Source organism: Pezoporus wallicus, unplaced genomic scaffold (assembly GCF_028554395.1).
Source record: "Pezoporus wallicus isolate ANWC-B61680 ecotype Strahan unplaced genomic scaffold, APGP_CSIRO_Pwel_v1 contig_4131, whole genome shotgun sequence".
Lineage (NCBI taxonomy): Eukaryota > Metazoa > Chordata > Aves > Psittaciformes > Psittacidae > Pezoporus > Pezoporus wallicus.
In genome coordinates, this window is record NW_026641950.1 from 4,088,917 (window position 1) to 4,114,713 (window position 25,797).

General features: G+C 43.0%; 1 protein-coding gene across 2 annotated transcripts in view; it reads right to left on the bottom strand.

The window, feature by feature from the left end:
• The window catches only part of SLCO5A1 (solute carrier organic anion transporter family member 5A1), a 67,073-nt gene extending 47,182 nt beyond the window's left edge, over positions 1-19,891 (bottom strand). Inside the window, exons 1-2 of one of the 2 annotated variants that reach the window (XM_057426170.1) lie at positions 19,759-19,891; positions 17,682-18,975 (exon numbers count right to left, since the gene is read on the bottom strand). In XM_057426170.1, the coding sequence (XP_057282153.1) occupies positions 17,682-18,597 (916 nt within the window). In that variant the 5' untranslated portion in view covers positions 18,598-18,975; positions 19,759-19,891. The other variant, XM_057426171.1, reaches the window with a different exon arrangement.
• Between the last annotated feature and the right edge of the window lie 5,906 nt (positions 19,892-25,797).

Genomic DNA, 25,797 nt, shown 5'->3' on the forward strand with positions numbered 1-25,797 from the left:
AAGGCACACTTTCATAGCAGTAACTTTTTAACAGGATAATTAACTATATTATATTCTTATGAATGTGGCAGACTTCCTGTTAACTGTAAGTGGTTCATTTTAAGCTAAATGGTTTTATATAAATAGAGCTTTGCATAGGGACAATGCTCTCATGAAATCGGATTCAACACAGATATCAGAGTAAATGAACATTAACAGCCCTTTCTGGCTCAATAAAACATGAAATTATCCTATAAATTCTTTTTTCATCTCTAATAGTAGATCTTGCAAAAAGTCATCATCCTTTGCGAAGAAGGATGCCAAGAGACAAGAAACCTCTTTACCTTTCTTTCTTGGCCATGCTGCCTCAAGACATCTCCAAAGGCTTTACCCAGATAAGAGAAGGACCAGAGCTGGCCCCCTGTCCTTTACATATTTCACTGCTGTATCAGTTGACCATTTAGCAGAGAGAGACCCAGAATAGGTGGCCTTGATACAGACTGTGGCAGGTGGGGGAACTCCAGGCTATCCTGAGCCACCCTGTGGCATCTCTGCTAGGCTGACCAAAAAGCAAGAACATCCCAGAAAAACAGGAGCTGGTACTGGTGCCTGAAGACACAGAGACTGCTCAGCCAGGCTTAGGAAAAAGTATTAAGAACCTATGAAAATAAAATACATTTCATAACAGATTTTGTTTTCTCAAGGAATTCAGTGACTCTTTTTTTTTCAGTTTCTTCATCCATTTGCATCCCTTCTCATAGGGAACATGGCTTTTGTTATTTACATTAGGAAAATTCAGTTGCAAGATTATACTTATGCATATAATCTGTGAACTATAACAGCTTTCCACCAGTTTACCACAAGCAAGTTACCTGTTGAAACTCTCGGCTTGTGTTTGCAAAGAAAATTAAATTTGAGCCCTAAATCCCACTGAAATTCATTGAAAGTCAGACCCCCTGACTTCCTTAGGCTCCTAGAGAAATCCTAACCTGAGTTATTAAATTCTTTTCACAGAGAGAGATTGACAGGGAGGTCCTGCCAGAATGATATTGGAGTTACCTGGAATAATCCTGATTGCAAGTGTTACCAGGGGTCTCTGCTGTTGTCAGAGCTGTTCCAAGTCTAATGAAAATCAATCTGGCATCTTTCCACTGTAAGGGAGTCGTAGAAGAGAGATTGCCTTCACACGCTACTGGACCCTTAATTACAGGTCATACTGGTAAAGTCTACTTCTGCCATCAGTGCTGACCCTACACTCAGACCACAAGTGGCTCAGACAAAACAGAACAGGTTATAAAAGGGTCTTTGGAGAAAGAAATACAGACCTTCTGAGAAATACAGATATTCATCTACTGTAGCCTTTTATAGAGGTAAAGTTCTTCAGCTGTTTTATAAGGTATAGCATGGTAACACTCATACACAGAATACAGGAATCAAACACTGCACAGTAACTTCAGTTTGAGATACCTCTTGACACAATTTCCTCCTCCCCTAAATCAAGCAGTTCACCTGCTGCATCACTGAGGTCACCAAATGTTACACTGGAGTGACACATCCTTGTCTAGCAGCCGATTATAACCCACAAAACTGTGTAAACCCTTGTCAAACACGTTACGGCTATTCCATTTGTACTCCCAAATTTGCTCACTGCTTTCTAAGCGTTTTGCAGAGATTTTCTGAGCCAGAAACATACTTACAGAACAAGGATTCTTGCTGGATTAAGTGCAGTTAAATCACCATCTGCTAAGTCATATAATAAAACACACAGGCAAATGTTTCCTTCAGAACAGACAAATGATAATAACAGAGTATTATGCTTTTCAAATACTAAAAACGTTGGGAATAAACTAGCAACTAAAAGATCAAAACACTGCAGAGACAAACTAGCAGAGATACTGCAGCAGAATCTGACACTTATTCTTAGCAAATATAACAGAGTAACCAAACTAAAATGTTACTTCTCAGTTTCACACATATGAAACAATGTGTAGAAAACTATTAACAGCACACAACTCCTTTTCTGGAGGAGGGACAACTCAATTACCGTCCCAGGCTTTTATCTTTGAGATATTCAGCACACGGCTGACAGACACTGCTTTCTCTAGCCATTTTTATGAATCCATCTTTTCATTTCAGCTGTACCTTTACAAGTGTACAGAAAGAAAATCTTATATTTAACAGAGGTGGGGGTTTTTTTGGTTTTTTTTTTTTTTTTTTTTTTTTTTTTTTTTTTTTTTTTTTTTTTTTTTATTTTTCATATAATCACAGGAAATATATAATGTTTCAATCATAGAAGAACTGGCCCAGGAGATGAAGTAAAAGATAAACTGTCTGCATAGGCCTTAAAAAGAGACCAAAAAGTAAAAAGCTTAGATCACACTATATTCTCCATTACATTGGTGTGATACAGGGGGAAAAAATCCCCAGAAGTCAGTGAAATATCTGCAGGCTGTTGCAGGGAGAAACAAAATTATGAAACATTTTTTTTCTCCTTATTGCTTATTTTCAGGAATATCCTGAAGACCTTTGGATGGAAAACAGGAGCACTGATTTGGGGAACAACAAGTCAGGCTTGAAAATAAGCCCTTCCCCACTGGTGGGGTTCAGTGCAGGTTCCCTTTCACACTGGTGTGTGGTGTTGTCCTGCCTTGTGCCTTCACACAGCTTTACCAGCTAACAATTCTTCAAAACCACTTACTTCCATTTACTGCCATTTTTAAGGCAACAACAAAAGAATGTTATTGCATTTCCTTTACCTTTCTCTTTTATTAATTTTAAAGTAAAAATCTTTGACCTTTCATTGTAAGAAGAATCTATTCTGAATCAAACACCTTATTAGGCTGTAATATCAGTCTCCCTATGTGCTACTCAGTGAAAGGGCAGCATTTTAATCTCAAAGGTTACTCTACACTATTTATTTATTTGACTCATCATCACAGCATCTGAAAGCAGATTACAATAGGCAGACTTCAGCATGAGTCTAATGTCTCCTGGTTTTCAGAAATGAAATTGAAATGTTTCAGGTAGGGAGCACAAGGTGAGCCTGGCAGCAGTCCTCAGGAGATACATGCTTGTCTATGCAAGATGCTGTGAGAAAAAATATCCTACTACAGAGGAAAGAAATGAAGCATGTCTTTTACAGGAATGATCAATTCCCATCATTTTTTCTTTATTTTATCATTTATTTTCACTATCCAGTGTTGCATAAAACCAAGTAAGTTTTATATTTGGCTGCTATTCTACATAAGCACCACATTAATGAATAATGTATTGCTATTAGTTACAATATTACCTTGAAAATTTGTATTTAAAAGTGTGTGAAAAGAGTATCGATGTCTAACGTACTGTTAACTACAGTGCATGAGCTTCAAACATTTTCAACAATAGAGGGGAAAGAAACCTACATAGAAAATACTGCACTGACAGATGTGCAATGAGGAAGTCATCATTCCAAATATGATATAAAAGAAAAATCCTCTCTTCCAAATACTAAAAATACATGAGCTATATGAGCTGCTTTCTGGCTGCCCCAGCTGTCCTCCTCCTTCCTATAAGGGCCAGCAAGGCAAGGGAGCAGATCTGGGGTGAACCTGGCCTGTGGTGGTGAGGGAGTTCTGTGTCAGAGCAGCAGCAAGTCTGATCCACACTGAGTGACAGAACCCTTCAACCCAGTACCAGGGGAGCAGCAGCATTACACACCCACAGTGGAAGGAAAACAGCGGTGCAGTAGAAGACCTGACGAGCCATGCTGAGCTGAAAGCACATCTGCTGACTGAGAGAAACTAAAGGACAGCCTTCAGAAAACATGGCATCCAGATCCAATTCAAGTTAACACAAGCCTTTTGGTTTTGGTTTCGTTTTGTTTTTTGCTTTATATTAACAGCATATTGATGATATTAAAGGGATTTGGAAGCCTGTAATTCAGAATTCAACTTCTTATGTTCATTTACCAGACCTGCAAGCTATTACACTGTACTAATAACATTCAGCTGCGGAATCCCAGATGACTAAGGAAATTAAGTGTTATACACTTAAAAATCCATCAAACCAGGAAAATCCAAATGTTTATACTCCGCTTTTTTTTCTTGTGATGTAAGCAATCATTAAACTTTGTGACTCTAATCCAGTACTTCTGATTTATTCCTTGTAGAAAGTATAGACTAATTACCTTGATACATAACTCTTGAACCATATAGTAATGTACAGTAAGAAAACTTTAATCACACAAAGCCCACAATATATGAATATATGTAGCAACAGGCGCTCAGCACAATACGACAATATATTAGCATCAATGTGATATGGAAGTTTGCTCCCAAAACGGAACAATGAAACTGTTTGTACAGATAACCATTGGTAGAAGAGGTGACACAGGGTTACTTAAACACAGGCAATCTCTAAACAAAACTGAAAAGTTTGTGGATGGCCCCTGGGAGTTACCCAAATTGTCTGCAATTACAGGTCAAACTGGATTACATTAGTGCCCCTGCACAAACAGGAAATCATCACAGAGATCATCCTTTTATTAACACACATTGCTGAAACCCATCAGGGAAACATCTACAAAATGTCAGATTGGGTAAGCCTGAAGCCACAGAGCTGGTATCCTCAGTGGAACCAAATGGAAAAATTCATCTTCTCCAGCCTACCAGAGTCTAAATATGTCTTGAACAATGTGATAGATGAAAACAGGAGCCAGAGGAGTTGCACAGAGAGCAGTCTTGAAACCAAATGGGATATTATTAGTACTGTCCACTCAAGAATGAATGCAAAATGAAATGAATAGTAAAAAATTAGAATTAAAGAGAAAAAATGCATCTCAAAATGTCAAATTATGAAAATAAGTATACACTGATGGATAAACATATTTCCACTGGAAATACTTCTGCCATCAAACTCAGATTAATGAAAATGATACCTGTTCCCAAACTGTTTTCACTATGGCAAAGAAACCTTGTTTTATTGTTCCCTAATTGGATTGGTGACTTAAAAAATGTTTAATAAACTACATGCATTTTCATTATTTCAGATTACATAAATAAATTTAGTACAAAAATCCCCAAAGAACTTATTATCTGTCTAAAAGTGAAAAAGCTTTACAGATTGGATCCCACTCTCATTCAATACTAGGTGTACCTCCTTATCTTCAGGGGGCCTGGGAATCTGCAATAGTTAGTGTGATTTATTAACTTTTCTGGAAAGCTTTTCTAAATGTAATGTTCATTAGAAGCCAGACCTGAGAACAACAAGACCAAGGCAGCAGTAACCTACCATGACTCTGGCCCTCATCAGTACAAAAACATTAGTATTAATTAAACGCCTCCAGACCTTCCTTTCTGCTCTGACTGTGCTTGCTGCAGAGCTAATTGCTTCTCTCCTCCGGCACACGCCTGTCGTGTCTGCCCTGCTTCACAGCAGCCAACTTCATGTTCTCTAAATGGGATGAGCAGCCTGCAGATAGTAACTGATTGCTTTCAGAGTGCCTCATAAGACAATTGACACATTTTATGCAGACTAATCTTGCACTATTTCCTCATCTGACTTTTTCATATGAGGAAATGAGTTGAATTATAAAACTCAAAATCTCTGTGGCCTTTTTAAAGCAAGTGCATCAATTAGAAAGATGAATAGAAAGGTCTTGATTGCAGCTGACATTACTATTGTCAAGTATTAACATACACAGCTGGAGAGAAGGACTTAGTTAATATACAGTTTAAGAAGTACTAAAGAATCACAGAGATACAAGTGACAGATAATGTTTACCAAAAAAGCAGCTCTGAACTTATGGCACTGACTTATGCTCTATTATTACTTGCTTCAGAATCCCACGTAAGAGGATTACTGTCTAGTTTGGCACTATGTACAACAAGACTATGCAGCACATCACCAAGGGGTTGTACCAGGAGGCTGCCTCGTATCATCACACCCACATATATATTCTTCAAGTCAAATTTCCCACATCAGAAAGGCACCAGCCGCCAGCTCCCTGAGCTCCACACCCTTTTATAGCTCAAGAAAATGGGGGAGAAGCAAAAAATGTCAAGAAGTCTTTTGTTTTCAATATAACAGGAGTGCAACACAGCCTAAATTAAGGGCAGAACTGTATCCAAAAAATAAGCACCAAGCTGCTCCACACACTCCACATCCCAACTCAGTAGAGAAGCAGCAGAGAGCAGTCCTAAGAGCATGCAGGGACTCTCTGACACAAGGGTTACACTACAATCTATTCTAATGCTATGCAACTAATTCTTCTAATATCTCTGGACAGGCCATGCAAACTGGGATTAATTCAGCACTAAAGTTGAAGAGTTGCTTAGTACAGCAGTTGTTCTTTGGAGAAATCCTAATGCTCGGACCACAAAATAACTGTTCTGAGCATCTTATTAAACTAGACAAAGGAAATTCACTACATTCCTTACACACTGCACCGTTTTTTTTCCTGTCAGGCACAATTCAAACAAAAAGCAGCTGGTAAATAGTGTAGAATGCCTATCTGCTAATACAAACCTCATGGCTATCAAACTCTTCTACCATGTCCATTCAGCACTCCTCTCACTGTCTGGATCAGTTACATCTTCTTCTCCTACAGGAAAGTGGTAAATCTTGACCCAACAGTTAGTATAAGATTTCAGTATGCCAGCTTGGGCAAACAATAAGATGTTATTTCTCACATACCCTGAAACTGTGACATGAAATAAATCCCTTCTTCAGTCTCTGTAAGACTCAAAATAGGTATAATTACACAGTACAACTCTGAGAATTAAAACATGGGGTTTTCTTGAAAGTACTGCACTGCATCAGGCCCATGGGAAGCTCTTTTTTGTAGGATTTACTTTTGGAGTGTGGGGATGCAGGGGAGGATGAAGAGGGGAATAAAGTTGAAGAAAAGTTAATTATAGACCTTTCTGGTCATAAACAGCTTGCTTTTACATTTCCAAATACTTAAAATATGACTACATACCCAAAGGAGTAATGGCTGCTTTAACAATATCAGTGTAAGAACTCTCAAAATTAGTTCACATATTCCTCTATTTTTCTCTAGTAAATTGAACCTCTTACCTTTATGGTAGGCTGAGAAGGCATATAGGGACCCAAGGCTTCTGTCTCACCACGTTTAAAAGTGTTCTTCAACACTTTTCCCATTAGCTGGTCTGGCAAATCCTAACCAATCAGGTTTACTTCATTTCTTACAGTAGGCTGATATTATTTTAATCATCACAAATGCATGGATGTGGTAGTCTTACCCACTCTTTTTATTTTGCTTTCAAGGTAAAATGCCTCCTTACTTGCTATCAGTGTCCTACTTGCTTCTGAGTACCCAAAGTCAGTGAAACTATCTGTAAACTCAGTAAGCATAACAAGTGTCCACATCTAAGCAAAAATCAATTGCTAACAAATCTCAAGTAAGGCAAGGAGCAAAAGCTAATGAGGAAATGTTTTCCACTTCTTCATAAGCCCAGTTGTAGAGGTAGCCTTAAATGTAGAAGGTACTCTCAGAAATTATCACCACCTTTCTCCTGGAGCATCTGGAGAAGCCATGGGAGTAAACATGCAGATACTATTGCCTACTTTGCTTCTGCAGCCAAAGGAATTCACCAGCCAGCTATACCTTTGCCGTTATAATCACTGTCCCATTAAAATATTCAGTCACTCAGGTCAATCAATATACAGAGTTTCCACATATCAAAAAAGTGCAATTCCTACTTAGGAATTATAATTTAAATTACTACTCTTAAGCATCAATTCAGTCCTCAGCTATGTTTTTGAAAAAATATTTACAGCATGGCATCACATTACAGTGGTACAGTGCTGAGTTCTGAGCCTTTTTATTTTCCTTGCGTAACAGGACTTATATTCCTCCAATAACACAATGCAGGGTTAGTAACAAACTCACATCTCCTTTTTTCAAACAATCCAAAAATGCCAATTCCTTCCCTCAGTCATGCTATTAGCAGAAGAAACATAGTTTTCTGAAATTCCTATTATAGGGCAATTATGTAACTTACCAAATAAATGCCTGAATTTGTGTGCCTCAGCACTATAATACTGCAGACTCAAAAGCTCATGTGTTATCTAAATTCCCCCATGACTATAAAATTTCCTTAGGGATACCCTCTATTTCTGTCACTAGACAGCTGTATTAAATCAAGTTAATACAAATTGCTCATCCTGTTTACAGACATTACAGAATCTAATACTATGTATTGGTCTTCCACAAATTTTTTACTTAATTTAAATGGGAGGGTTATTACTGAAGCTATTTGCATTCCAGAAGGTTACACTCTCTATTAATCATAGAACCATAGAATAATTAGCGTTGTAAAGAACCTTAAGATCATCAAGTTCCAACCCCCCTGCCATGAGCAGGGACACCTTACGCTAAATCATATCACCCAAGGCCTCGTCCAACCTGGTCTTGAACACTGCCAGGGATGGGGCATTCACAACCTCCCTGGGCAAAAGATTAAGCCTCTTTTTCATTCACCGGGATGAAGCTACAAACAGAAAATGTAAATTCATACCAAAAATCACAAAGTGGCAAATTCTTCTGTTATTGTTTTTAAACTACAGCTACTGAAATGGCAGGGATTGATGAACAGTGTGGAGAGGTATATTGGGCAATAGCAGGAAATGCTGGGCAGGTGAGAAAAAGAAACATAGGCAGAAGGCAACGCTTCTCTGTTCTCCCCAAAACTCCCCAGCCTTGCCAGGGCCCTTCCTGGACTTCACAGACACTACAGCAGCTTCAGTCCTTCCCAAGGATTACACCTGGAAGTGGCCCCAGCAGATGCCCATGGCCCTGAGCGCCTTCTGGCTCTGCCCACCACCACCCTGAACTGCACCACAGAGGCACTGCTGGTCCTACACCACTGGCACTATGCCTACCCTCATCCTTCACCTTTCCTTGGTTTTGTTCAGCTGAAAAATCCCACCTAACCAGCATCTTCAGGGTATTCTGTTTATGAATTTCATGTGGTTTTGACCTCTGAGTCTATGAGCTGATTCCTTGGGGATGTTTAATGGAAAAGGTAGTGTTTTCAGTTGTCTTACACATAGCAAAGTCTACTGAGCCAACAGCTCACCTGCATACACCAATATCTCTTTAAGTACATGGAAAGCTTAACACATAGCAACATCTGATATTATCTTAAACAGTATTTCCTTTAGACATTCTTTGACACAAATGAGGCTTGTTTGACACATTCTGTTTGAGTAATTATAGGTTAACAACCACCACAGTGTACTCACAACTATTTCCCTGTCTACTTTGGTTTATCTATAAAAACACATCACTTAAAATGACTTCTGGGAAGGTCAGGTATTCAGACTTTCATCTAATGAGGGATGGAAAAAATAAAGAGAAGTGGGAACTAAGGTGTGACTGAGAGCACTTGACTTCAGCAGTGCCTATATGACACCTGAAGTCAACTTCTGTGAACACATCTGTGACAAACACCAGTGTAAGCTACAGCTTGGGTATTAAACAGCAAACCAGAAGTTATCAGAAGATCCACTTACCTAATATATGGATTATCTGAAATATTCTGACTCTAGAGAATATTTTAATTAATCCAGAAGGAAAGTATACAATCACAGGAGAATCCACCCAGCATCTACTTTTTAACACTTAGAAGAAGCTGATTCAAAACAGACATAAATATGGAAAGTAGCTGCTAATTTACAAAAGTTCACTGAATTCAAAGAACTGAAGAGCTGGCAGCTGATTTCAGTGGAGCACTAGATTTTAAGAAAATCAATGTTGAGACTTTCTTGAGGCTTTCAGTGATACAAGACACAGGGGGTAACCATCAGATTCAGGTCCTACTGTGCATGGTGCAATGTAAAGAAAGTTTCAACATCAATATATGAAAGAAAAAGGAAGTACCCAAAAAATACCCCAGCAAACTAACAAAAAGAAAGCAAGCTGCTGAAAAAGAACCTGTGTTGGAATAGAAATAGCACAGTAGCATATCATTAGTGGACATGCAGTACTGCTTTGCAAATACTTCACGTGATACAGTTTCTTTATTTTCTTTGAATAATTTCCATATCTACTTGTTCAAATCACAAGTAAAAATAAACATGTTTCCTACCGCATCTCCTCCAAACTCACCATAAAATGCAATTCATACCAGAGTATGATGTTTTTCACTGGTGTAATCTGTGTTTGTTGCCAAGTAAGCTGTTTACCTACATGAGAATTAGTACTTTCAGATTAGACTATTGGGTGTAACAGCAGCATACAATAGCACTCGAGTTCCTGGGTTCACACTTCCCAATTCCTCAGGTAAGAACAAATTCCCTGTGGCAGAAGAGAAGGGAAGAGGACAGGCTGGGGTTTCCTAGCTCTCCCGTTAATGCCATGCAGTGTGAATGAATTTCTGGCCTTGTGACAGTGCAACAGATGCCCAAACTCCTAACTCTTCAGCAGCAAAGTGGGACACAGCCTATACTTCTCCATGCTGCCGGATGCTGACATATTCTTTCCCATCACAGGAAATGTCCTATTATATTCTCGGCACTTGGAAGGAGTTGGGGTATGGATCTGACTGACACAAGTGAAATTAGCTTGCATGCACACTGCAGAGCTGTCTGTTGTCAACTTTGCTAGCTCCAGTCCATGTGCCCAGATAGTCCGAGCAAGCTGCACTAAAAGCACCACTGCACTTGAATAAAAGCATGGGCACCAGGACCCAGACGTTTGCTCTATGTGCATAGCCCTCCCTCCTAGAGGCTCCCTGGGGAAAACGTTTCCCTCTTCTGACTGTGTCGTTTCAGTGCCTTCAGATTACAGCTCTAATGACTCTCAGCATCCCCTGTAGCTGCTGTGGGACGCTGCAGAGGCACCCTTGGACTTGGAGATGAAATTGACAGCTCTGGCAAGGATTCACAGGAAGGCAGGCAATGGCTTGCCCTGCCCTCAGAGTCCATCTGGCACCACCACATCCATCAGCGGTGTCAGATAGCGCTAACACTTACTTTGACCCCCATAGGCAACAACTGCCAGGGGGGACCAGTACAAGTTTGTGCCACTTTTGCACAGTAACTTCTCAACTCTTTTTAAAAGAAATAGGAAAGATATGTAAAAACAACAAAAAATGAAATCTGAGTTCATGCTTCCCAAGTAACAAGGGGTTTTGAAAGTGCTATCAGGGTAAAAAAGACCTAAAATAGGATTAAAAAAACAGCGTGAGACTCGAATCTAATATGGTTATTTACTTCCCTTTTAAAATCCATGGATGAAATCCATTTACCTATTTTTAAAACTGGAATTTTTAGCTGTTGGCCTTCAGGATGAAACAGCAGGTCAAGCCTCAGTTATATAATGGCCTGCGTTCCCTGCACAGCCAAGACAGAAGCTTATATATCTTTGAATGACGGTAGATAAAGAGAAATCCGGTGTCCTCTCTTTTGACTGCATAAGCACTTTTCACTGCAATTAAGCCCTCCCAGGTGAGGCAGTCACTGAATGAAAGTTAAGTGAAAATACATGAAACACAAAGCATCTCTAATCCTCTTGCAAGAAGAGTAGTTAGAGTGACCCTTTACAAAATAGTTGGTGTATCCAGCAGACAGCTAAAGTTTCCAGCCCTAGGGTAATCAGACACTAGATCCCAAGCCTTCAGTTCCTGGGAGAAGGTATAAACAAGCTGTTACTAAACGGCCACTCTCACATCTAAGTTTCCAAGCTTCTCTGGGGACCACGGCAGGTTCAGATGCTTGTCTGCCCAAACCAGCCCTGCTGCAGAGCTCACCAAAGAAGAAAGGAGCTGCTTCCCAAGAAAACAACACTACCAAGTTCAAGGTATTGTCAGCCTCAGAAATTATATGTGAAGCATTTAGACAAGTGCTAAGCAAAGAAAACAACTGAGCCTTGGGACTTCAGTGACTTTCAGACCCCTGGATTCAACTCAGTTTTTCTTCTTCAACATAAAAGAAAGGGACTAACAGGAAAGTATGTGCGTAAGTCTCTTCTTGCTCCTGTGAAGGGCAAAGCACATTTTGCTATTCATTTCAAGAGATGTTTTGTCAATACAGCTGCTTGTGAATAATGACATAGCTCATGGCAAGGTCACAATGCAAGAGATGCAGAAAGCATCCTTAAAGGACATGACACTGGCAGGGCAAGGGAAGGTATATCAGTCATGACACTAAATCCCTCAGGCAGAAAACCAGAGGAAAGGCTGCCCCAACCTTTCACTGAACTCACTGTATGCACACACTACTTACACAGACATAGAAACCCACCAATCTAGGATTATACTATGAAAAAGAAAATAAGTGTGAGTCCACCTATTGAGCAGGTGACTAAAGTGGAGAAGTAGAATTTACCCTTTCTATTTCTGCAGCTATAGGAAAGGGCAACAGAATTGCATAGTGCTACTTTAATTATTAGGAACCATGTCTGGCGCCTGATCAGTGTTTTAACAAAAAGATGCCATAGAAATGCCAGAGAATCACAATACTGAACCCTCTAAATCATCTTGTGTGAGAAAACAGTACAACCTGTGTGCACAAACAGACCTGCAGTCACTTTACTTGCATGTCATGATGCTCTCTACACCCAGGCGAGCACAGTGCACTCAGCCTGCAACTACCTCTGCCCAGCAGTGTGCAAACAAAGAAAGCATGTGCTTGTACAAAAAAGACTGTTGATAGGCCAAGTCTTAGTGTTAGCATACAGATGATACACCAAGATGTGGCTTTCAACCAAATAAGCTCAGATCCTGTATTTGAGGGATAAGCTCAGCACACTGTTCTTTTACAAGGGAAACACAGCAAACGAAAAAACATGCCCTTTTGCTTCAATTTCTGTTTCATAAAATCCTGCCTCCTCACAGGCATGCTGTAAAAATAAATATACTGTGTCTGTATGGTTTACCAATTACAGAGATCAATGCTGAGAAAACCCTGTAGGAAACTAGCCTTTTCGGGTGTCGGGTAGCAGGAAGCATACTCAGTGAAAACCACAAGTGGTCATAGGCTAAATAATGAGAATAAAATGAAATGCTGATCTGCCATTTCACTGCTTCCAGGCAGTCCCTTCTGCTCAGTCAGAAAGTTGATCCTGCCTTGGAAATCCTCAGTGATCTTGCAGCGTCCATACAGAGGACTGAAATGCCCTCACCAGGTTCCAGCTCCTGTCCTCCAGTGGCATCTGTAACCCCAGAAGTGGCCAGACCAAAAGGAATCAAAGTGAAACAAATATCCATTGCTTCCTGCGCAAATATGCAGACAATGGCATGTTATGGCCCAGCTCTGTAACAGCTGGACTCTGCCCTGAGACCCAGCAGGCAGAGATCATGGGTTTCTGAAGGAGTATGTGAAACTGCTCCTGCCTTCTCCTTCCAGGTGGGACATGGATACAGGGGTAGATTTAACTAGAAATACAATAAATACAATCAACATATACACATATATACAGGCTATGGATAAATCTATGAAAGATGTGAGGGGTACACAGAACACCTGGCAGAAAAACACTGGTTAGAAGGTGATTTCCAAGCAGAATACAATCACAGTGAAACAGTTTACCTAATGCTATAAACAGAAAACCACAAATGATCCTCATGAAAACAGAGCCAGAGTCCAAAATATTTTTGGAGCTAGTCTAAATATTTATTCTTTTTCCTGGTCAGGAAAGCATTTTACCTCCCCGGCTCTCAAGCCATTATCTGTAGCAAACCCACTTACACAGGTTTATGCAATTTTTCAGCTCTGATCTCATAAAAGCTTTATCTTTGCATTTTGTAATTACGGTTTGTTCCCAAAACTATGGAGAGTTTGCATGAAATTAAACCAACGTAGACACTTTCTCATATCATATCCTAACCTACAATGTTGTGGAAACTGAAATAAAACATCCTTAGCACAATGATTAATTTATCCACTAGTCATTCTTGGGGTACTGGTGAAAGACACTCCTGGATGCTAAAATATTTGTCTTTCTATGCATAAAATTTCAAAGTAAATACCTCTGTTACAATACCCACTTCCAAAAGAAGCAAAATATCTAAAAATTATTCAGGCACTTTAATGCCACTAATAAAACTTCCCTTTCCAAGTGCCACAGTTAATTTTAAGGAACTGCTTTTAAAAATCATGATACAATCACAAGGAAAACTCACATTCAAGACAAACTACTGGCTCCCTACAAAAAAAAAAAAAAAAGAAAACAACAAAAAAAACCACTGTTTTTGGGAAAAACATGCTGTTTGAAGTGCTAGAATCTGACAAGTAGGAGAAACACCAAGACTTGTGAAGTCCAATTCAAATCCTAATTAAATTGCAATTAATTTAATTTAATTAATCAAAAGGAAAACTTGCACACATCAGGCAGCCGACAACAGACATGCTATGGTACAACTGAGCACAGAAGGAAGAGACCTTAGGAGAGGATAAGGACAATTTAGTGATTGCCCAATTTTTATAGAAAGTGTGTAACTTCCATTTTGGATTATCTGTGATTAAGGGAGCTGGTTCTTGTATTTCCTAGACACCTGTTACAATCATCACTTGCTTCCAAGCCTGATGTCATACATTTTCTCAAAGTTAGCATCGAGGCATCAAAGTACCGCCAGGTTTAAGGGGCAGGAGGACCTGGAGATGGCACTGCCTTCACAAGGAAGAAACATGCCACGGAAGAGTGAGCTTGCACATTGCTATGCAGGCAACCCAAATACACATCCCTTCTTGGCACCTCTGTCTTACTAAAAATGACATAACACCTTGTAAGCTGGCCCCGTGCCACCCTGACAGATGGACTTAAGTGTAGCTAGCCAAGAGACTATGTATAAGCATCGAATATGTTTTTTGAGAGCAGGACTTCCAGCCAGGAATGTTAAAACAGCTGTCCACATGGAGCTTGCATGCCTACACTTAAGAGGATATGTTATTGCCACTTGAGCCCTGAGCTGGATTAACTTGGAAAATAAATAAGATAGCTTCCACAGCCACATAAGGTGAGTTTTTGTAGAATCAGGATTAGTAATACTCAGGGTGGCTTTACTGACCTACCCTTAGTGGACACACTCGCAAGACTGAAGAGCTCTCCAGTTCTGCAGCTCAATGGAACTTTCATCATGTGCACGCTTGTAAACAAATGTCTCTCATCTGAACGCATGTTTATATATGCTACTTTTCTTTGACATAAGAAAGCCATAGAAAGCAATGCCAGCATGATCACAAACATGTTAGTGACCTTCCACTTTGTGTTAGAGGTTACTTTTTTTAAATGCAGTGTCCTCACTCAGACATGCATCAGTGTGACTGGGATCTGTTTCAACAGGCTTTCTTCTCTTTTCAAAACTTCAGGTCCCATGGCCCACTCCAAGACTTCTTGCTAGCTCACACCCACACGCATGCATACATTGTACATTTTGACATCATGTGCATAGCTTGCCCCGGTAATAAAATCATACCATGGTAGCTGGCCTGCAGAGCCATGCCCTAGCCTCCTCTATCCTATCCTTGTACCCAGCTGGGCTGCCAGTCGTCCACGAATCCCTCTCCTTGAGAACAGGAAACATTCCAAACCACTGAGAAGCTCCAAAAAAACATGTTTGCTCACATCAACATGGCAAACAATGCTCTTCTTTTTTTTTTTTTTCCCCCTATGGAACTCAGACTTTACTCCTGCCCCTGAGTCATTTGCCTAAGTCTATAGTGAGGCAAATATTCAAATCTGAACAAGTTAAAAGTTTACTTAGAATTTCACACTATTTAAAAAAGATTTCCAGTGGGAAGCAACATCACTTCTAGCCCTGAGTAGCTTAAAGACTGAACGGATGTAATGGTACATTTTACTCAATGTTTAAACATGCTTTGTGTTTATTTTAATTCCTCTCCCTGTGGTTACAATCAGACATCAATTTTGCATGTATACTGTAGCCAGGTACCTCATCTTTACTCTTCTGAATCACAACATACAAACACAAGGGGACCCTCAGTATGGATCAAAGCTGCCTTCAGTGCCGGCAGGTAAAGGGTCACATAGCCTTCCAACAGCAGCTTTGTTAACTTTAAGGCTGATCTTTGATGCAATTAAAAGTTACCTGAGTCACTTTATTACGATTTCCTGTTTTAGAAGCCCTTCAGTAGCCAGCACAGTGAGGATTTCCAGACACTGACCTTGCTGCTCCCTTTGGTAAAGACTTCCTCCTCCTCTCCACAGTTCATCACTTTTAACCTTCATTTCTCACCTACAGCTTTTCCATTTCCTTTTCTCCCATGTGCTTGAGGATGGTATGAAATCATCTATTTGTAAAAGTTTCAGCCTCATCTGTTGCTCCAAACTACAATTACTAACCTCACCAATGAGACGCTCTGTTTTTTCATACTGCCAATAACATTGATTCTAGGTTAATCTATGTTTCCATGCCACTTAACCTTTCTCAGCGGGAAGAGAGGAAAAACACTTTGACAAGTATTTCACTAGGCAGATTAGCAATACTGTGAAAACAACAGAAAAAAAACAGATTAATACCTCTCCCTCCTTCTGAAAACCCAAAGTGCCTCAGGCTCTCTCAAGACAAGGCACATAGACCATGCATGGCTTTAAAACAGTTCAGGGAACAGACAAATTGCTGAACAACAGGTCAAAAGGAATAAAAATACTCATCTGGATCACTGCTTTCACTTAATAAAGTAATTACACACACACACTCCTGAGTGTATTCCTTTCATGCATGTCTGTTTTACATGGAATGATTATCTTCACTGTTATCATGAAATCAAAGTAAGCTGAACTGCAGATGGTAATGCTGAGCATCCAAAAGCCCTTGGCAGCTCTCAGCCCCATAAGTGCCTCTCCTTAATTGAAAAGAATTTGAAGGAGTATGTGAGGTTAATTTCTTACAGAATCCTGCAGGATACTAATGCAAAGTTATAGAACAGTCAATCTTCTTACATATTGTACAAGCTATCAAAAATGTATGGTGTTCATTACCACGTTGAAACTCCAAAAAAGTTTAGTACCCAGTTCTCTGAGAAACTACTTTCTCCTGTGATAAAAGCACAACTATCAGTAAGACCTGTCTGTACCTGTCGAAAGCCAGGTGCCAGACTGGACTGTCATTTTGTTGTGTCCCTTGAGGTCTCGTAACCGAGCTCTTAAAGGTTTTACCTGCTGTTTTATCAATGCTTATTAATTCTTTTTGAGTTGCCAGATTACTTATCAATGCCAGCCGAAATTCACTGCTAGCTAAAGATAAACAAATGCTAGGAAAGTAAAACAAAGCATGCCAAAATCTCTCAAAGTGCTCATAAAACATTAACATCATAGAGACTTCAGGCTTGAGGCACCCTGACCAAAATTTAGGAATATACAGTTTTTGCATTAGCAAAAAGAAACTTGAAGGGGCATGGCAAACTTTAACATTGCTTTCTGAACACGTCACCTGCTAATGTCAAGTGCTGAAAAGTGCCAGGGAAGCCAACCTTCTCTGGCGTCCTGGTCCCCATGCAGGAGCGTGAGAGCCCAGCAGCCTCTACACCCACCACCTTAGCTCCACTTGTCACTGTGGTTCACCACTCCACAAAACATTTTAAAAACAGGAAAGCATGGCAATTTTACTTCAACAGTTCACTTTGGAAGGAAAGCTTAGCAAGGATGTTGTTCAGAAAGCACAGGGCAGCAGTACCTGCAACTGGTCCCTCAGAGAGATCTGCCTTCAAAGCACCCTGGTTCTTAGATGCCTTACCTAGGTAAAGCGAGGCATTTTCTTTCTTGACATTGTCATCTAAGTAGGTTGGTCCCAAGGTATAGATGGGTGTGGAGCCCATGCCAATGAGGATTTGGGCACAAATGAATAAAGCTACATAGAGAGAGTGGTCATTTCCACCGGAGTCCTTGACGCAGGCTGGCGACTCCCACTGCTCTTTGGCGGTGCCATTGCCAGTCACACACAAGCCCTCGTTACTGACAGAGGAGTTCAATTCCTGAATCTGGTATGGTGGAGAGATGAAATGAGGTAAGGAGAAGAGTGCAGCCCCAAGGGCGATGAAAAACCCCCCTACAGCCAGCCAGAGCGGCCTCCGTCCACGCCCCCCAAAGTAGCTGATGAAGACCACCACCACCAGGCTCCCAATGTCAAAGCAGCTGACCAGCAGCCCTGACTCCGAGCTCTTGAGGCTGTATCTCCGCTCGATGGTGGTGATGACGCTGCTCAGGTAGCCGGAGACCATGAGGGACTGGATGAAGGTCAGGAAGCACATGCACACCAGGAAGAAGCGCGAGTCCGCCAGCACAGCCCGCAGGCACGCTCTGCCCGGGGGGCCCGCCAGCAGCACCGGTGGCGGCGGCAGCGGGGGCCCCGGGGACACCCCGCGCCCGGGCACCGCCGGCCGGCCCCGCTCTGTCCTCCAGGAGAAGCTCCCGCTGGCGCTCCCGGCCCGTTCGTCCTCGGGAGCCGGTCCCGCGGCGGGGCTCGGCGGAGTCTCGCCGCCGCCCCCCCCGGCCGCCAGGGGGGAGCCGAGCGCGGCCCCGCGGCCCAGCGGCGCCGCCCCGCCGGACGCGGGCAGGCTGCGGCCCCGCGGCGCCTCCGCCCGGCCCCCCGCCGCTACCGCCGTCCGCTCCGCCCCGGGGCGCCTCTGCGCCGGGGTCCCTGCAGAGGCCATGCTGGGTCCGGCCGTGGCCTCAGAGGAGCCTGGCAGGCTCCATCGCCGCCGTGCGTCGAGCGCGCTGAGGGGCCCGGCAGGAGCGCAACATAGCGGGGAGGGGAGGAGGGAGGGAAAGGGGTGGCCCTAGCCGCACGTGTCAGCCAAAGTCCTTTGTGGCTCCATCCTCCCTCAGTCTCGCTCCGCTGCCGTCGGCTCCTGCCCCCCGCCGCAGCATGCCCGCGGCACCGCGCTCAGCAGCTGCCCGCCGGGGCCTCGCGAGCAGCCCACCCGCCGCGGGGAAGTGCCGCCCGCTGCCGCTCCGCCGACCGCATCCTCCTCTCTCCGCGCCGCCAACACCGGTGTCAAGAGCTCCGATCTGCGGGGGGTGCTGCCGATCTGCGGGGCGGAGAGCAAGCACGGGAGGTCAGCGGCGCCGGCCCCACCGCCCCTGGCCCACCGCCCCTTGCCCCACCACCGCAGCCCCGGTCTCTGCCGGCCCGACCCCACGGGCTGAGTTCAGCTCCGGGGAGCTCCCACTGCCCATACCGGGAGGAGGGTCGCGGGAGTGCCCCAGGTACCGCGTCCTTGGGGTCAGCACACGGATTTACATAAGAACAGGGGCTGACACACACGTCCTTGGGCCTCGACCAGAGTGCGACCCTTTTATTAGGCGCCGGATGCGACAACCAGAGGTCGCCGTGCCAAGCCTTTTATTTTCCAGCCTAAAAATAAACACGCTGAAATAAATACTCCGCTACAACTCGGCGGCCCGGGGAGCAGCAGCGGGCGGAGGAGAGGAGAACAAAGCCGATACCGGGCACCGGAGGCAGGCACCCTAGGAGCCAGCACCCCGGGGCCGACCTCGCCGCCCAAGCTTTCCTGGGTGCCCCCCGAGCCCGCGGACACGCGGGACCGCCGGGCGACCAGTGATGCGCAGCCCTACCTACCCGGCAGCGAAACACGCGTTTTGCCTCCTTTGTCCGCTTTTGTCTCCCCGCCGCCTTCTGCTCGGTGCGGCCGCATGGAAGGGCGGGCAGGGGACGTAGCGGCAGACCGGGCAGCCGGACCCCAGAAGCTGCTCTCCCCCGACCCCCGGTGTAGGCAGAGGGAGGGAGCCGGCGGGGCGCACCGGGCTCCTTCCTCCCGGCTGCGGCGGGGCGGAAAGACGGGGCTACTCACCGTGCCTGCGGAGCTGGAGGCGGCAGAGCCGGGCAACCAGCGGGGCCCCGCGCCCGTCACCCAACGCCCGGTCCCCCTCGGCCGCCTCCGCCTCCCCGGGCGGTTCAGTGGAGCGCAGGCGCGGCAGCTGCCGCCGCCGGGCAGGGCAAAGCTGGGCGATGCCGCTTGGCACTCGCCCCTCTTCCAGTCTCCCCTCGTAGCTGACAAGGAAGAGGTTCCGCGACACTCGCGACCTGCACCGATAGGGCATAGGGGCAGCCCTAGTAACACCCCCCCGAAGAGCCTGTGGAGCACCTGGAGGGTGAGCCCGGGGGCAGGGCTGGCTTTGCCACCGGCTGCCCGGGGTCGGGGCTCTCCCTCCCCTGGGAGCTGCCGAGCGCCGCAGCTTCGCGGCGGTGACTGAGAAAGTCAGCGGAGTGCCTCAAGCGATATAGGCACCGCGGTCAGCCCCAGCCAGCTTTCGGGGTGTCTGCGGTACACACCGCGGTCATGAAGTGTTCGGGAGACGAGACCTCAGTTATAGCGTCTGCTGCAAAGTGAGAAGAAAGGACACAGTGATTATTTTATTTATTTAATGATTTATGAAAATAGAAAGCTGGGCCACCTGATGATCCATTTTATCCAGGGTCCTGTCTCCAATGTAGACTATCTCCGAAAGTGGGAAACATACACAAAACCTATGCTCGTGCAGGAAAAGTTTGCTGTTTATCCTCACAGAGTTTCTTCCTACTTCCCTTCTCAGTTTGCGTTGTGTTATGAATTGCACTGTTTTTTCACTCAACTCTGATTTTAAAGATCTGGTATTAAATCTAGATATTCCTGCAAATGGTGACATTTGTTGCGGTTTGATGCAGGGTGAGCTGATGAGGTATTCCTCTTTTTGCTCCAAGTTTTGCCATAAGATAATGCCGAGGAATACACCAAAGAAGTACAATATCCTAGACGTTTCTGAGCAGCTAGTGCTTTCTGGCAGGATTGAGGATTTACCCTTGATTTGTTTACCCTCCTTTAAAAAAAGAAAGACTCACCACATTTGTTTACTTATTTATAATCCTGATGGATAAGATAGTTTTGTAGGGTACTATTTTTAATATTTATCAAGTTTCTGCTTGGTACCTCTTCGTGTTTGCTCAGCACTCAAACAGCTGAACTCAATACAGCCAAAACACTACTTTGTTTTTCTTAGGTTGAATATTAATCATCAGTATGCTGAGGTAACCAAGAAGATCAACAGAATCCTGGCTTGTATCAGTAATACTGTGCCCACCAGGACTAGGAAAGTGAACATCCTGTGGTACTTGGCACTGGTGAGGCTGCACCTTGAATACTGTGTTCAGTTCTGGGCCACTCACTCCAAGAAAGACATAAAGGTGCATCCAAAGAGGGTCAATGAAGCTGGTGAAGGCTCTAGAGAACAAGCCTTATGAGGAGCATCTGAGGGAGTTTGGGTTGTTTAGCCTGCAGAAAAGGAGACTCAGTGAAGACTTTATTGCAGAATAACACAGCAGTTGCAAACACTAAAGTCTGAAAACAGGTACAATTTCAATTCTTACCACAGTAGCAAACCTATCAAGAGATAAAATTGTGCTTAAGACTAGGTGAAGTTGTTTGTCTCAGGAATTTATTTCAGCTGAGTACAGGTGCCAAAATACGTGGCTTCCCTGCTTACTTTTGGCTCTGAATACTTAAATAACAGGTTAGTTCAGCAAAGAGAGTATTTGTAGTCTGCAGTGGGTATGAGCATCCGGTGCCAAGTGATGAATGGGAAATCATTATTACTGTCTTCAGTTGACAGGTTAATTACAGAAGGTGCAATTATGGTACCCAACTTCACAATAAAATACAAATGTATAAGACTTATTATGCAAACTTTCTGCTTTTAAAATTTCACCATAGTGAATTCAAAATATATGGTATCACTCAAGCACAAAGCAATTAGTGTTGCAGAATGGTCTGTTTATGGCTACAACTGCAAAAGAACATAGCTCCCATTTTGCTAGATTAAGGACATGGGCTGACATCCGACTTTTGGTTTATATGTGTTAGCGAAAGACATTATTAAGTCAGGACTACTGGAAGACAGACCCTTCATCTTAACAGTTCCTATGTTCCCAGCTGACAACCTCCTTCCCACTTATGTGGGCTGCCCCTGCTGTGGTGGTGAGCACTTGCCCAGCACTCTCAGCTGCTCTTCTTTGAGGGACATGACCTCTCCTCAGAGGGATAGTAGCCGTGAGCAGAGGTTCCTTAATGCAGGCTGTCTTGGTCTCACAAGCTGTGTCAGTTTCAGAAGAGAAGAAAGTATCTACAAAGGCACCATCTTTTTAAGGTCATGCTTCAGTTGTGACGAAATTGGTGCTTTAAATGTCCTTGCTAATCCAGGGAGCTGTTGACACCCAACAAGGTGCCTCAGCCTGATCTGTTCCAGGCCACAAAGAGAGGGGAGAACTCAGCTGAAGGGGGGCCTGAGTTGATGGCTCTGCTTTTCCCTTAGTATTTCACATTTGCCAACAGATTTTCCACTCGATGCCACAGGTGCAATAAATCAACACACTAATCTTCCTTCCCCTTTTGCCTAACGCTGCTGCCATTTTTGGGCAACATCTGCTCTTCATTCCCAGCCTAATATTAATAAAGCAATAAGCAAAACAGGATGTGCATTAGGAGTTTAATGGGCTTTATGTCCTCCTGGAGCGTGAGCATTGGGAAGCATGAAGTGAATGGACAAGTAACTTCACTCCTCAGGGACTCTCACCAAGCTAGTGTCCTAATGAACTCCTGAGGGCAGCTCACTGCTGGGAGGCAGCAGCTCATTAGTTTTATTTGGGCTGTCAGAGAGAGCACTCATAACAGCAGATCCTAAACTAAAGAGCTCATTTAGTATGAGAAATGAGCTTAACCACAGTCAGATACCGTTTAGATAAATTCACCTTAACGTTTGTTGCTCTCCAAAGAAGAGCTAGAGCTTCAGTTTCATGAATGAAATAAAGAAAACTTGAATGACAGGGAGGTGCAAAGCAATAGGGGAAAGGAAGAAAAGAAAAGGCAGAAATAATGGTTAGATTCAGGGGTGACAGCTGTCAGCATTGAAACTGTACATATCAGAGAAGAAAGGGCTACCTTTTCTCACTGAAGTTATTATTCTACATTATAGGTTGACCTGTGCCATGCCCTCCCACCCTGGGAGCAGCATCATGATCTACAGTGGGGCGGTGGGAGCAGAGTAGCAGGATAAAGGCCATGCCACCTGTATTAGTCATAGTGATGTTTCTTGGAAGCTTACGGTTATCTTTTAGAAGATAGCAAGTCTCAAGAGGTAAGTTACAGGGAATCTACTTGACATAACTGTGTAAGCAAAACCCCCAATGTTTAAGTGGGTTTGTCTGAAAAAGCTAGTTGAGCATTTGAAAAATGGGTCTAACTTGTGATTATTTATGTTTGTCTCCTATGCAAGTACACACAGAAAACCTCCTATTTTGAAAAATAAATTTAAGTGTAAAATGTCTCAGTTGTTCCTATACACAAGGAATAAAAAAAAAAAAAGAGCATAGAAGAAACAAGGAGAGACTAAAGCATGTTTTCTTTCACTACATGCCGTTAACCTCTGGAGATCGTATCTAAGTGACAAACTAGGAGGCAAAATAATTCCCACTCCTGCAACATGTCAGACTGTGCTAGGAATTTGTCTAGTAGGGCAGAGGGAAGAGGGAGGATGCAGGAAGCTTTCAGAGTCAGCACAGGACCTCTGTATGAGCAGTCTCTCAGTTCCAAAGAGAGCTGTGAAGGCTCCCTCTGTCCTTGTGCTGAGAAGAGGAGCAGGCCCTTTCCTCCACTCTGGAGCAGGACTGGAGCCCCTCAGTCAAACGCCTCAGAGTGCTGAGGCTCTGGGCAGCTTTGAGCCACCTTTCACCCTGCAGCGCAGTGCTCTAAGTGCTGCACTCTTGCCCTAAGCAAGGAATATCTAAAGGCAGATAATCCACCAGCTAATCATCAAAGGTATTTTTTTCCCCCAAGTTATTTACAAGTAAGATATACCAGATTATTAAACACCAGAGTATTTTGTTAGGAATGTATACAGGGCTGTCATAGCCCAGCGGCAGTAAAATGAGATATGCTATATGCTTTGAATGCAAAAGCCCTTTTAGTGCCTATAATTGTTTCCTAAGATCTATGCATATGGTTTTAAGTCTTTTTTGTTTTTTTTTCCCTACTGCCACAGCAGTATCAGGCATTAAGGACATATGAGATACTCACACAATCTACATGGGAGAGGAAGAAGGGAGTTGTACTGTGCCTTTCTATGCCATTTCTTTCTTTATGTTCACATTTTTTCCTCAAAAATCCCAGTTCCTCTACCACACCCTGCTTTTAAAATGATACAGGCATTCATCTGAAACTGTGGAAGCCTGTTTGAGCCCAGGATCAAAGCCATGAATAAAGACTAAACCAGATTTCACTCTCACTCTCATTCATAGAGATCTCATTTCTCAGCATCTGCTGATTTATTTCAATGTCATCTTTCAGTGGCCTTTTGGCAAGAATTCTGTATTCATGTATAAGCTAATGCATTTATATTTGGTTAATATATGCATTATGACCTTAACCATCCTTAAACATCATTCTCCTCTCTACACTTACATGCCTTTAAGCGTGCTAGTTTTAAATGTAAAGTGACAAAGTCAAAATGCTTTGAAATAACAGTTTGAATCTGTATGAATTCCTTGCCCATATACAAATTCAAAATTATGAATTAAAATAGAACATTTGTTCATTGTTTTTTCCCCCACCTGATCATTAGTTTCTCTCAGGGGAAACACACTGGCAGAATCACAAAATATTAGTGCCACAATAGAATGGAAGAGTGCCACTGAGTAAAAATATCCTCTCCAAAAGTCAGTAAACAGGAGCATAAAAATGTCTGGGAACTCCTGGGTCATCATCTCCCAATCCCAGTTACTGTGACTGCACAGACTTTTAGTCTGCTGTGTACCGCAGTGTGCCCTGACCACAAACACTACTAACTGCAGAATGTAGGGAGTTTAATACAAACCACCAAAAAACCCACAAAATCTATAATACACCATTAAACAGAGTACAAGAAAAAAAATCAATCTCATTGCAAGCTTCTAAGTAAATCACTGTGTGTCCAGAGGTAGTCACATCAAAATATACCTTTCTGGACTGTGCCAATGTCTCTGAATTGGTGCTCCAAGGTGTCACCTCTGCTAGTCACCTCAGCCAGTCACCTCAGATTGGAGTCAGTAATGTGCCACCTGCAACCAGCACTTGTGCCTTCACAGAAAGGGAAAGAGCATTTGTCCAGTGAAAGGGCATGTAATTCAGAACTGATGATTTTAAATAAAATCATGAGGAAGTGTAATTGGTAAATGGCAATAAAGTAATTGAACCTAGAATAATATAGAGAAAGAAAGCACAAAATAAGAGTAACACAAGAAGGAGTGATGAGAATAGACTCTCATGAAATACATTGCCATCTAAAATATGACAGTGTAATTGATTCAGTAAATCTGAAAATATTAAAAATGTTCTTCAATTGTGAGTACAGAGGCTAGGTTCCTCCTGTTTCAGTAGGCCTGAAAAGGGAGAAAACTGCTGAGGTGAGGAGAATTATACTCTGAGATAAGTCCGTAAGACTTCTACTCCCTACATCTGGAGTGGTAAAGCCAGTTCAAAGTCCTGGGGCTACTGTACATCTCCAGCACTTAAACCAAGTTCTCTACTTAGAATATGAAAACCAGAAAGGAATGTAGTGAGCTATTCACAATTGTCTGGTCTGAAGCAACACAGTGTAAAAATCAGAGATACAAAAAAGTAGCCAGGAAAGCAGCTGGTAAAGATGCACCAATGTTCAAAACAGATTCATACCAGATATGAGAGCAGGGCTTTGCTGGGTTTTAGGAATAAATATTTTGCTCATCAAGGCATGTTTTACAGCCTTAGGGTCCCTATACAAATAAAGCTTGCAGATCTCTTATAGGAATGCATGCAAAATTATCCTGAAGTTATGCATTTATTTTT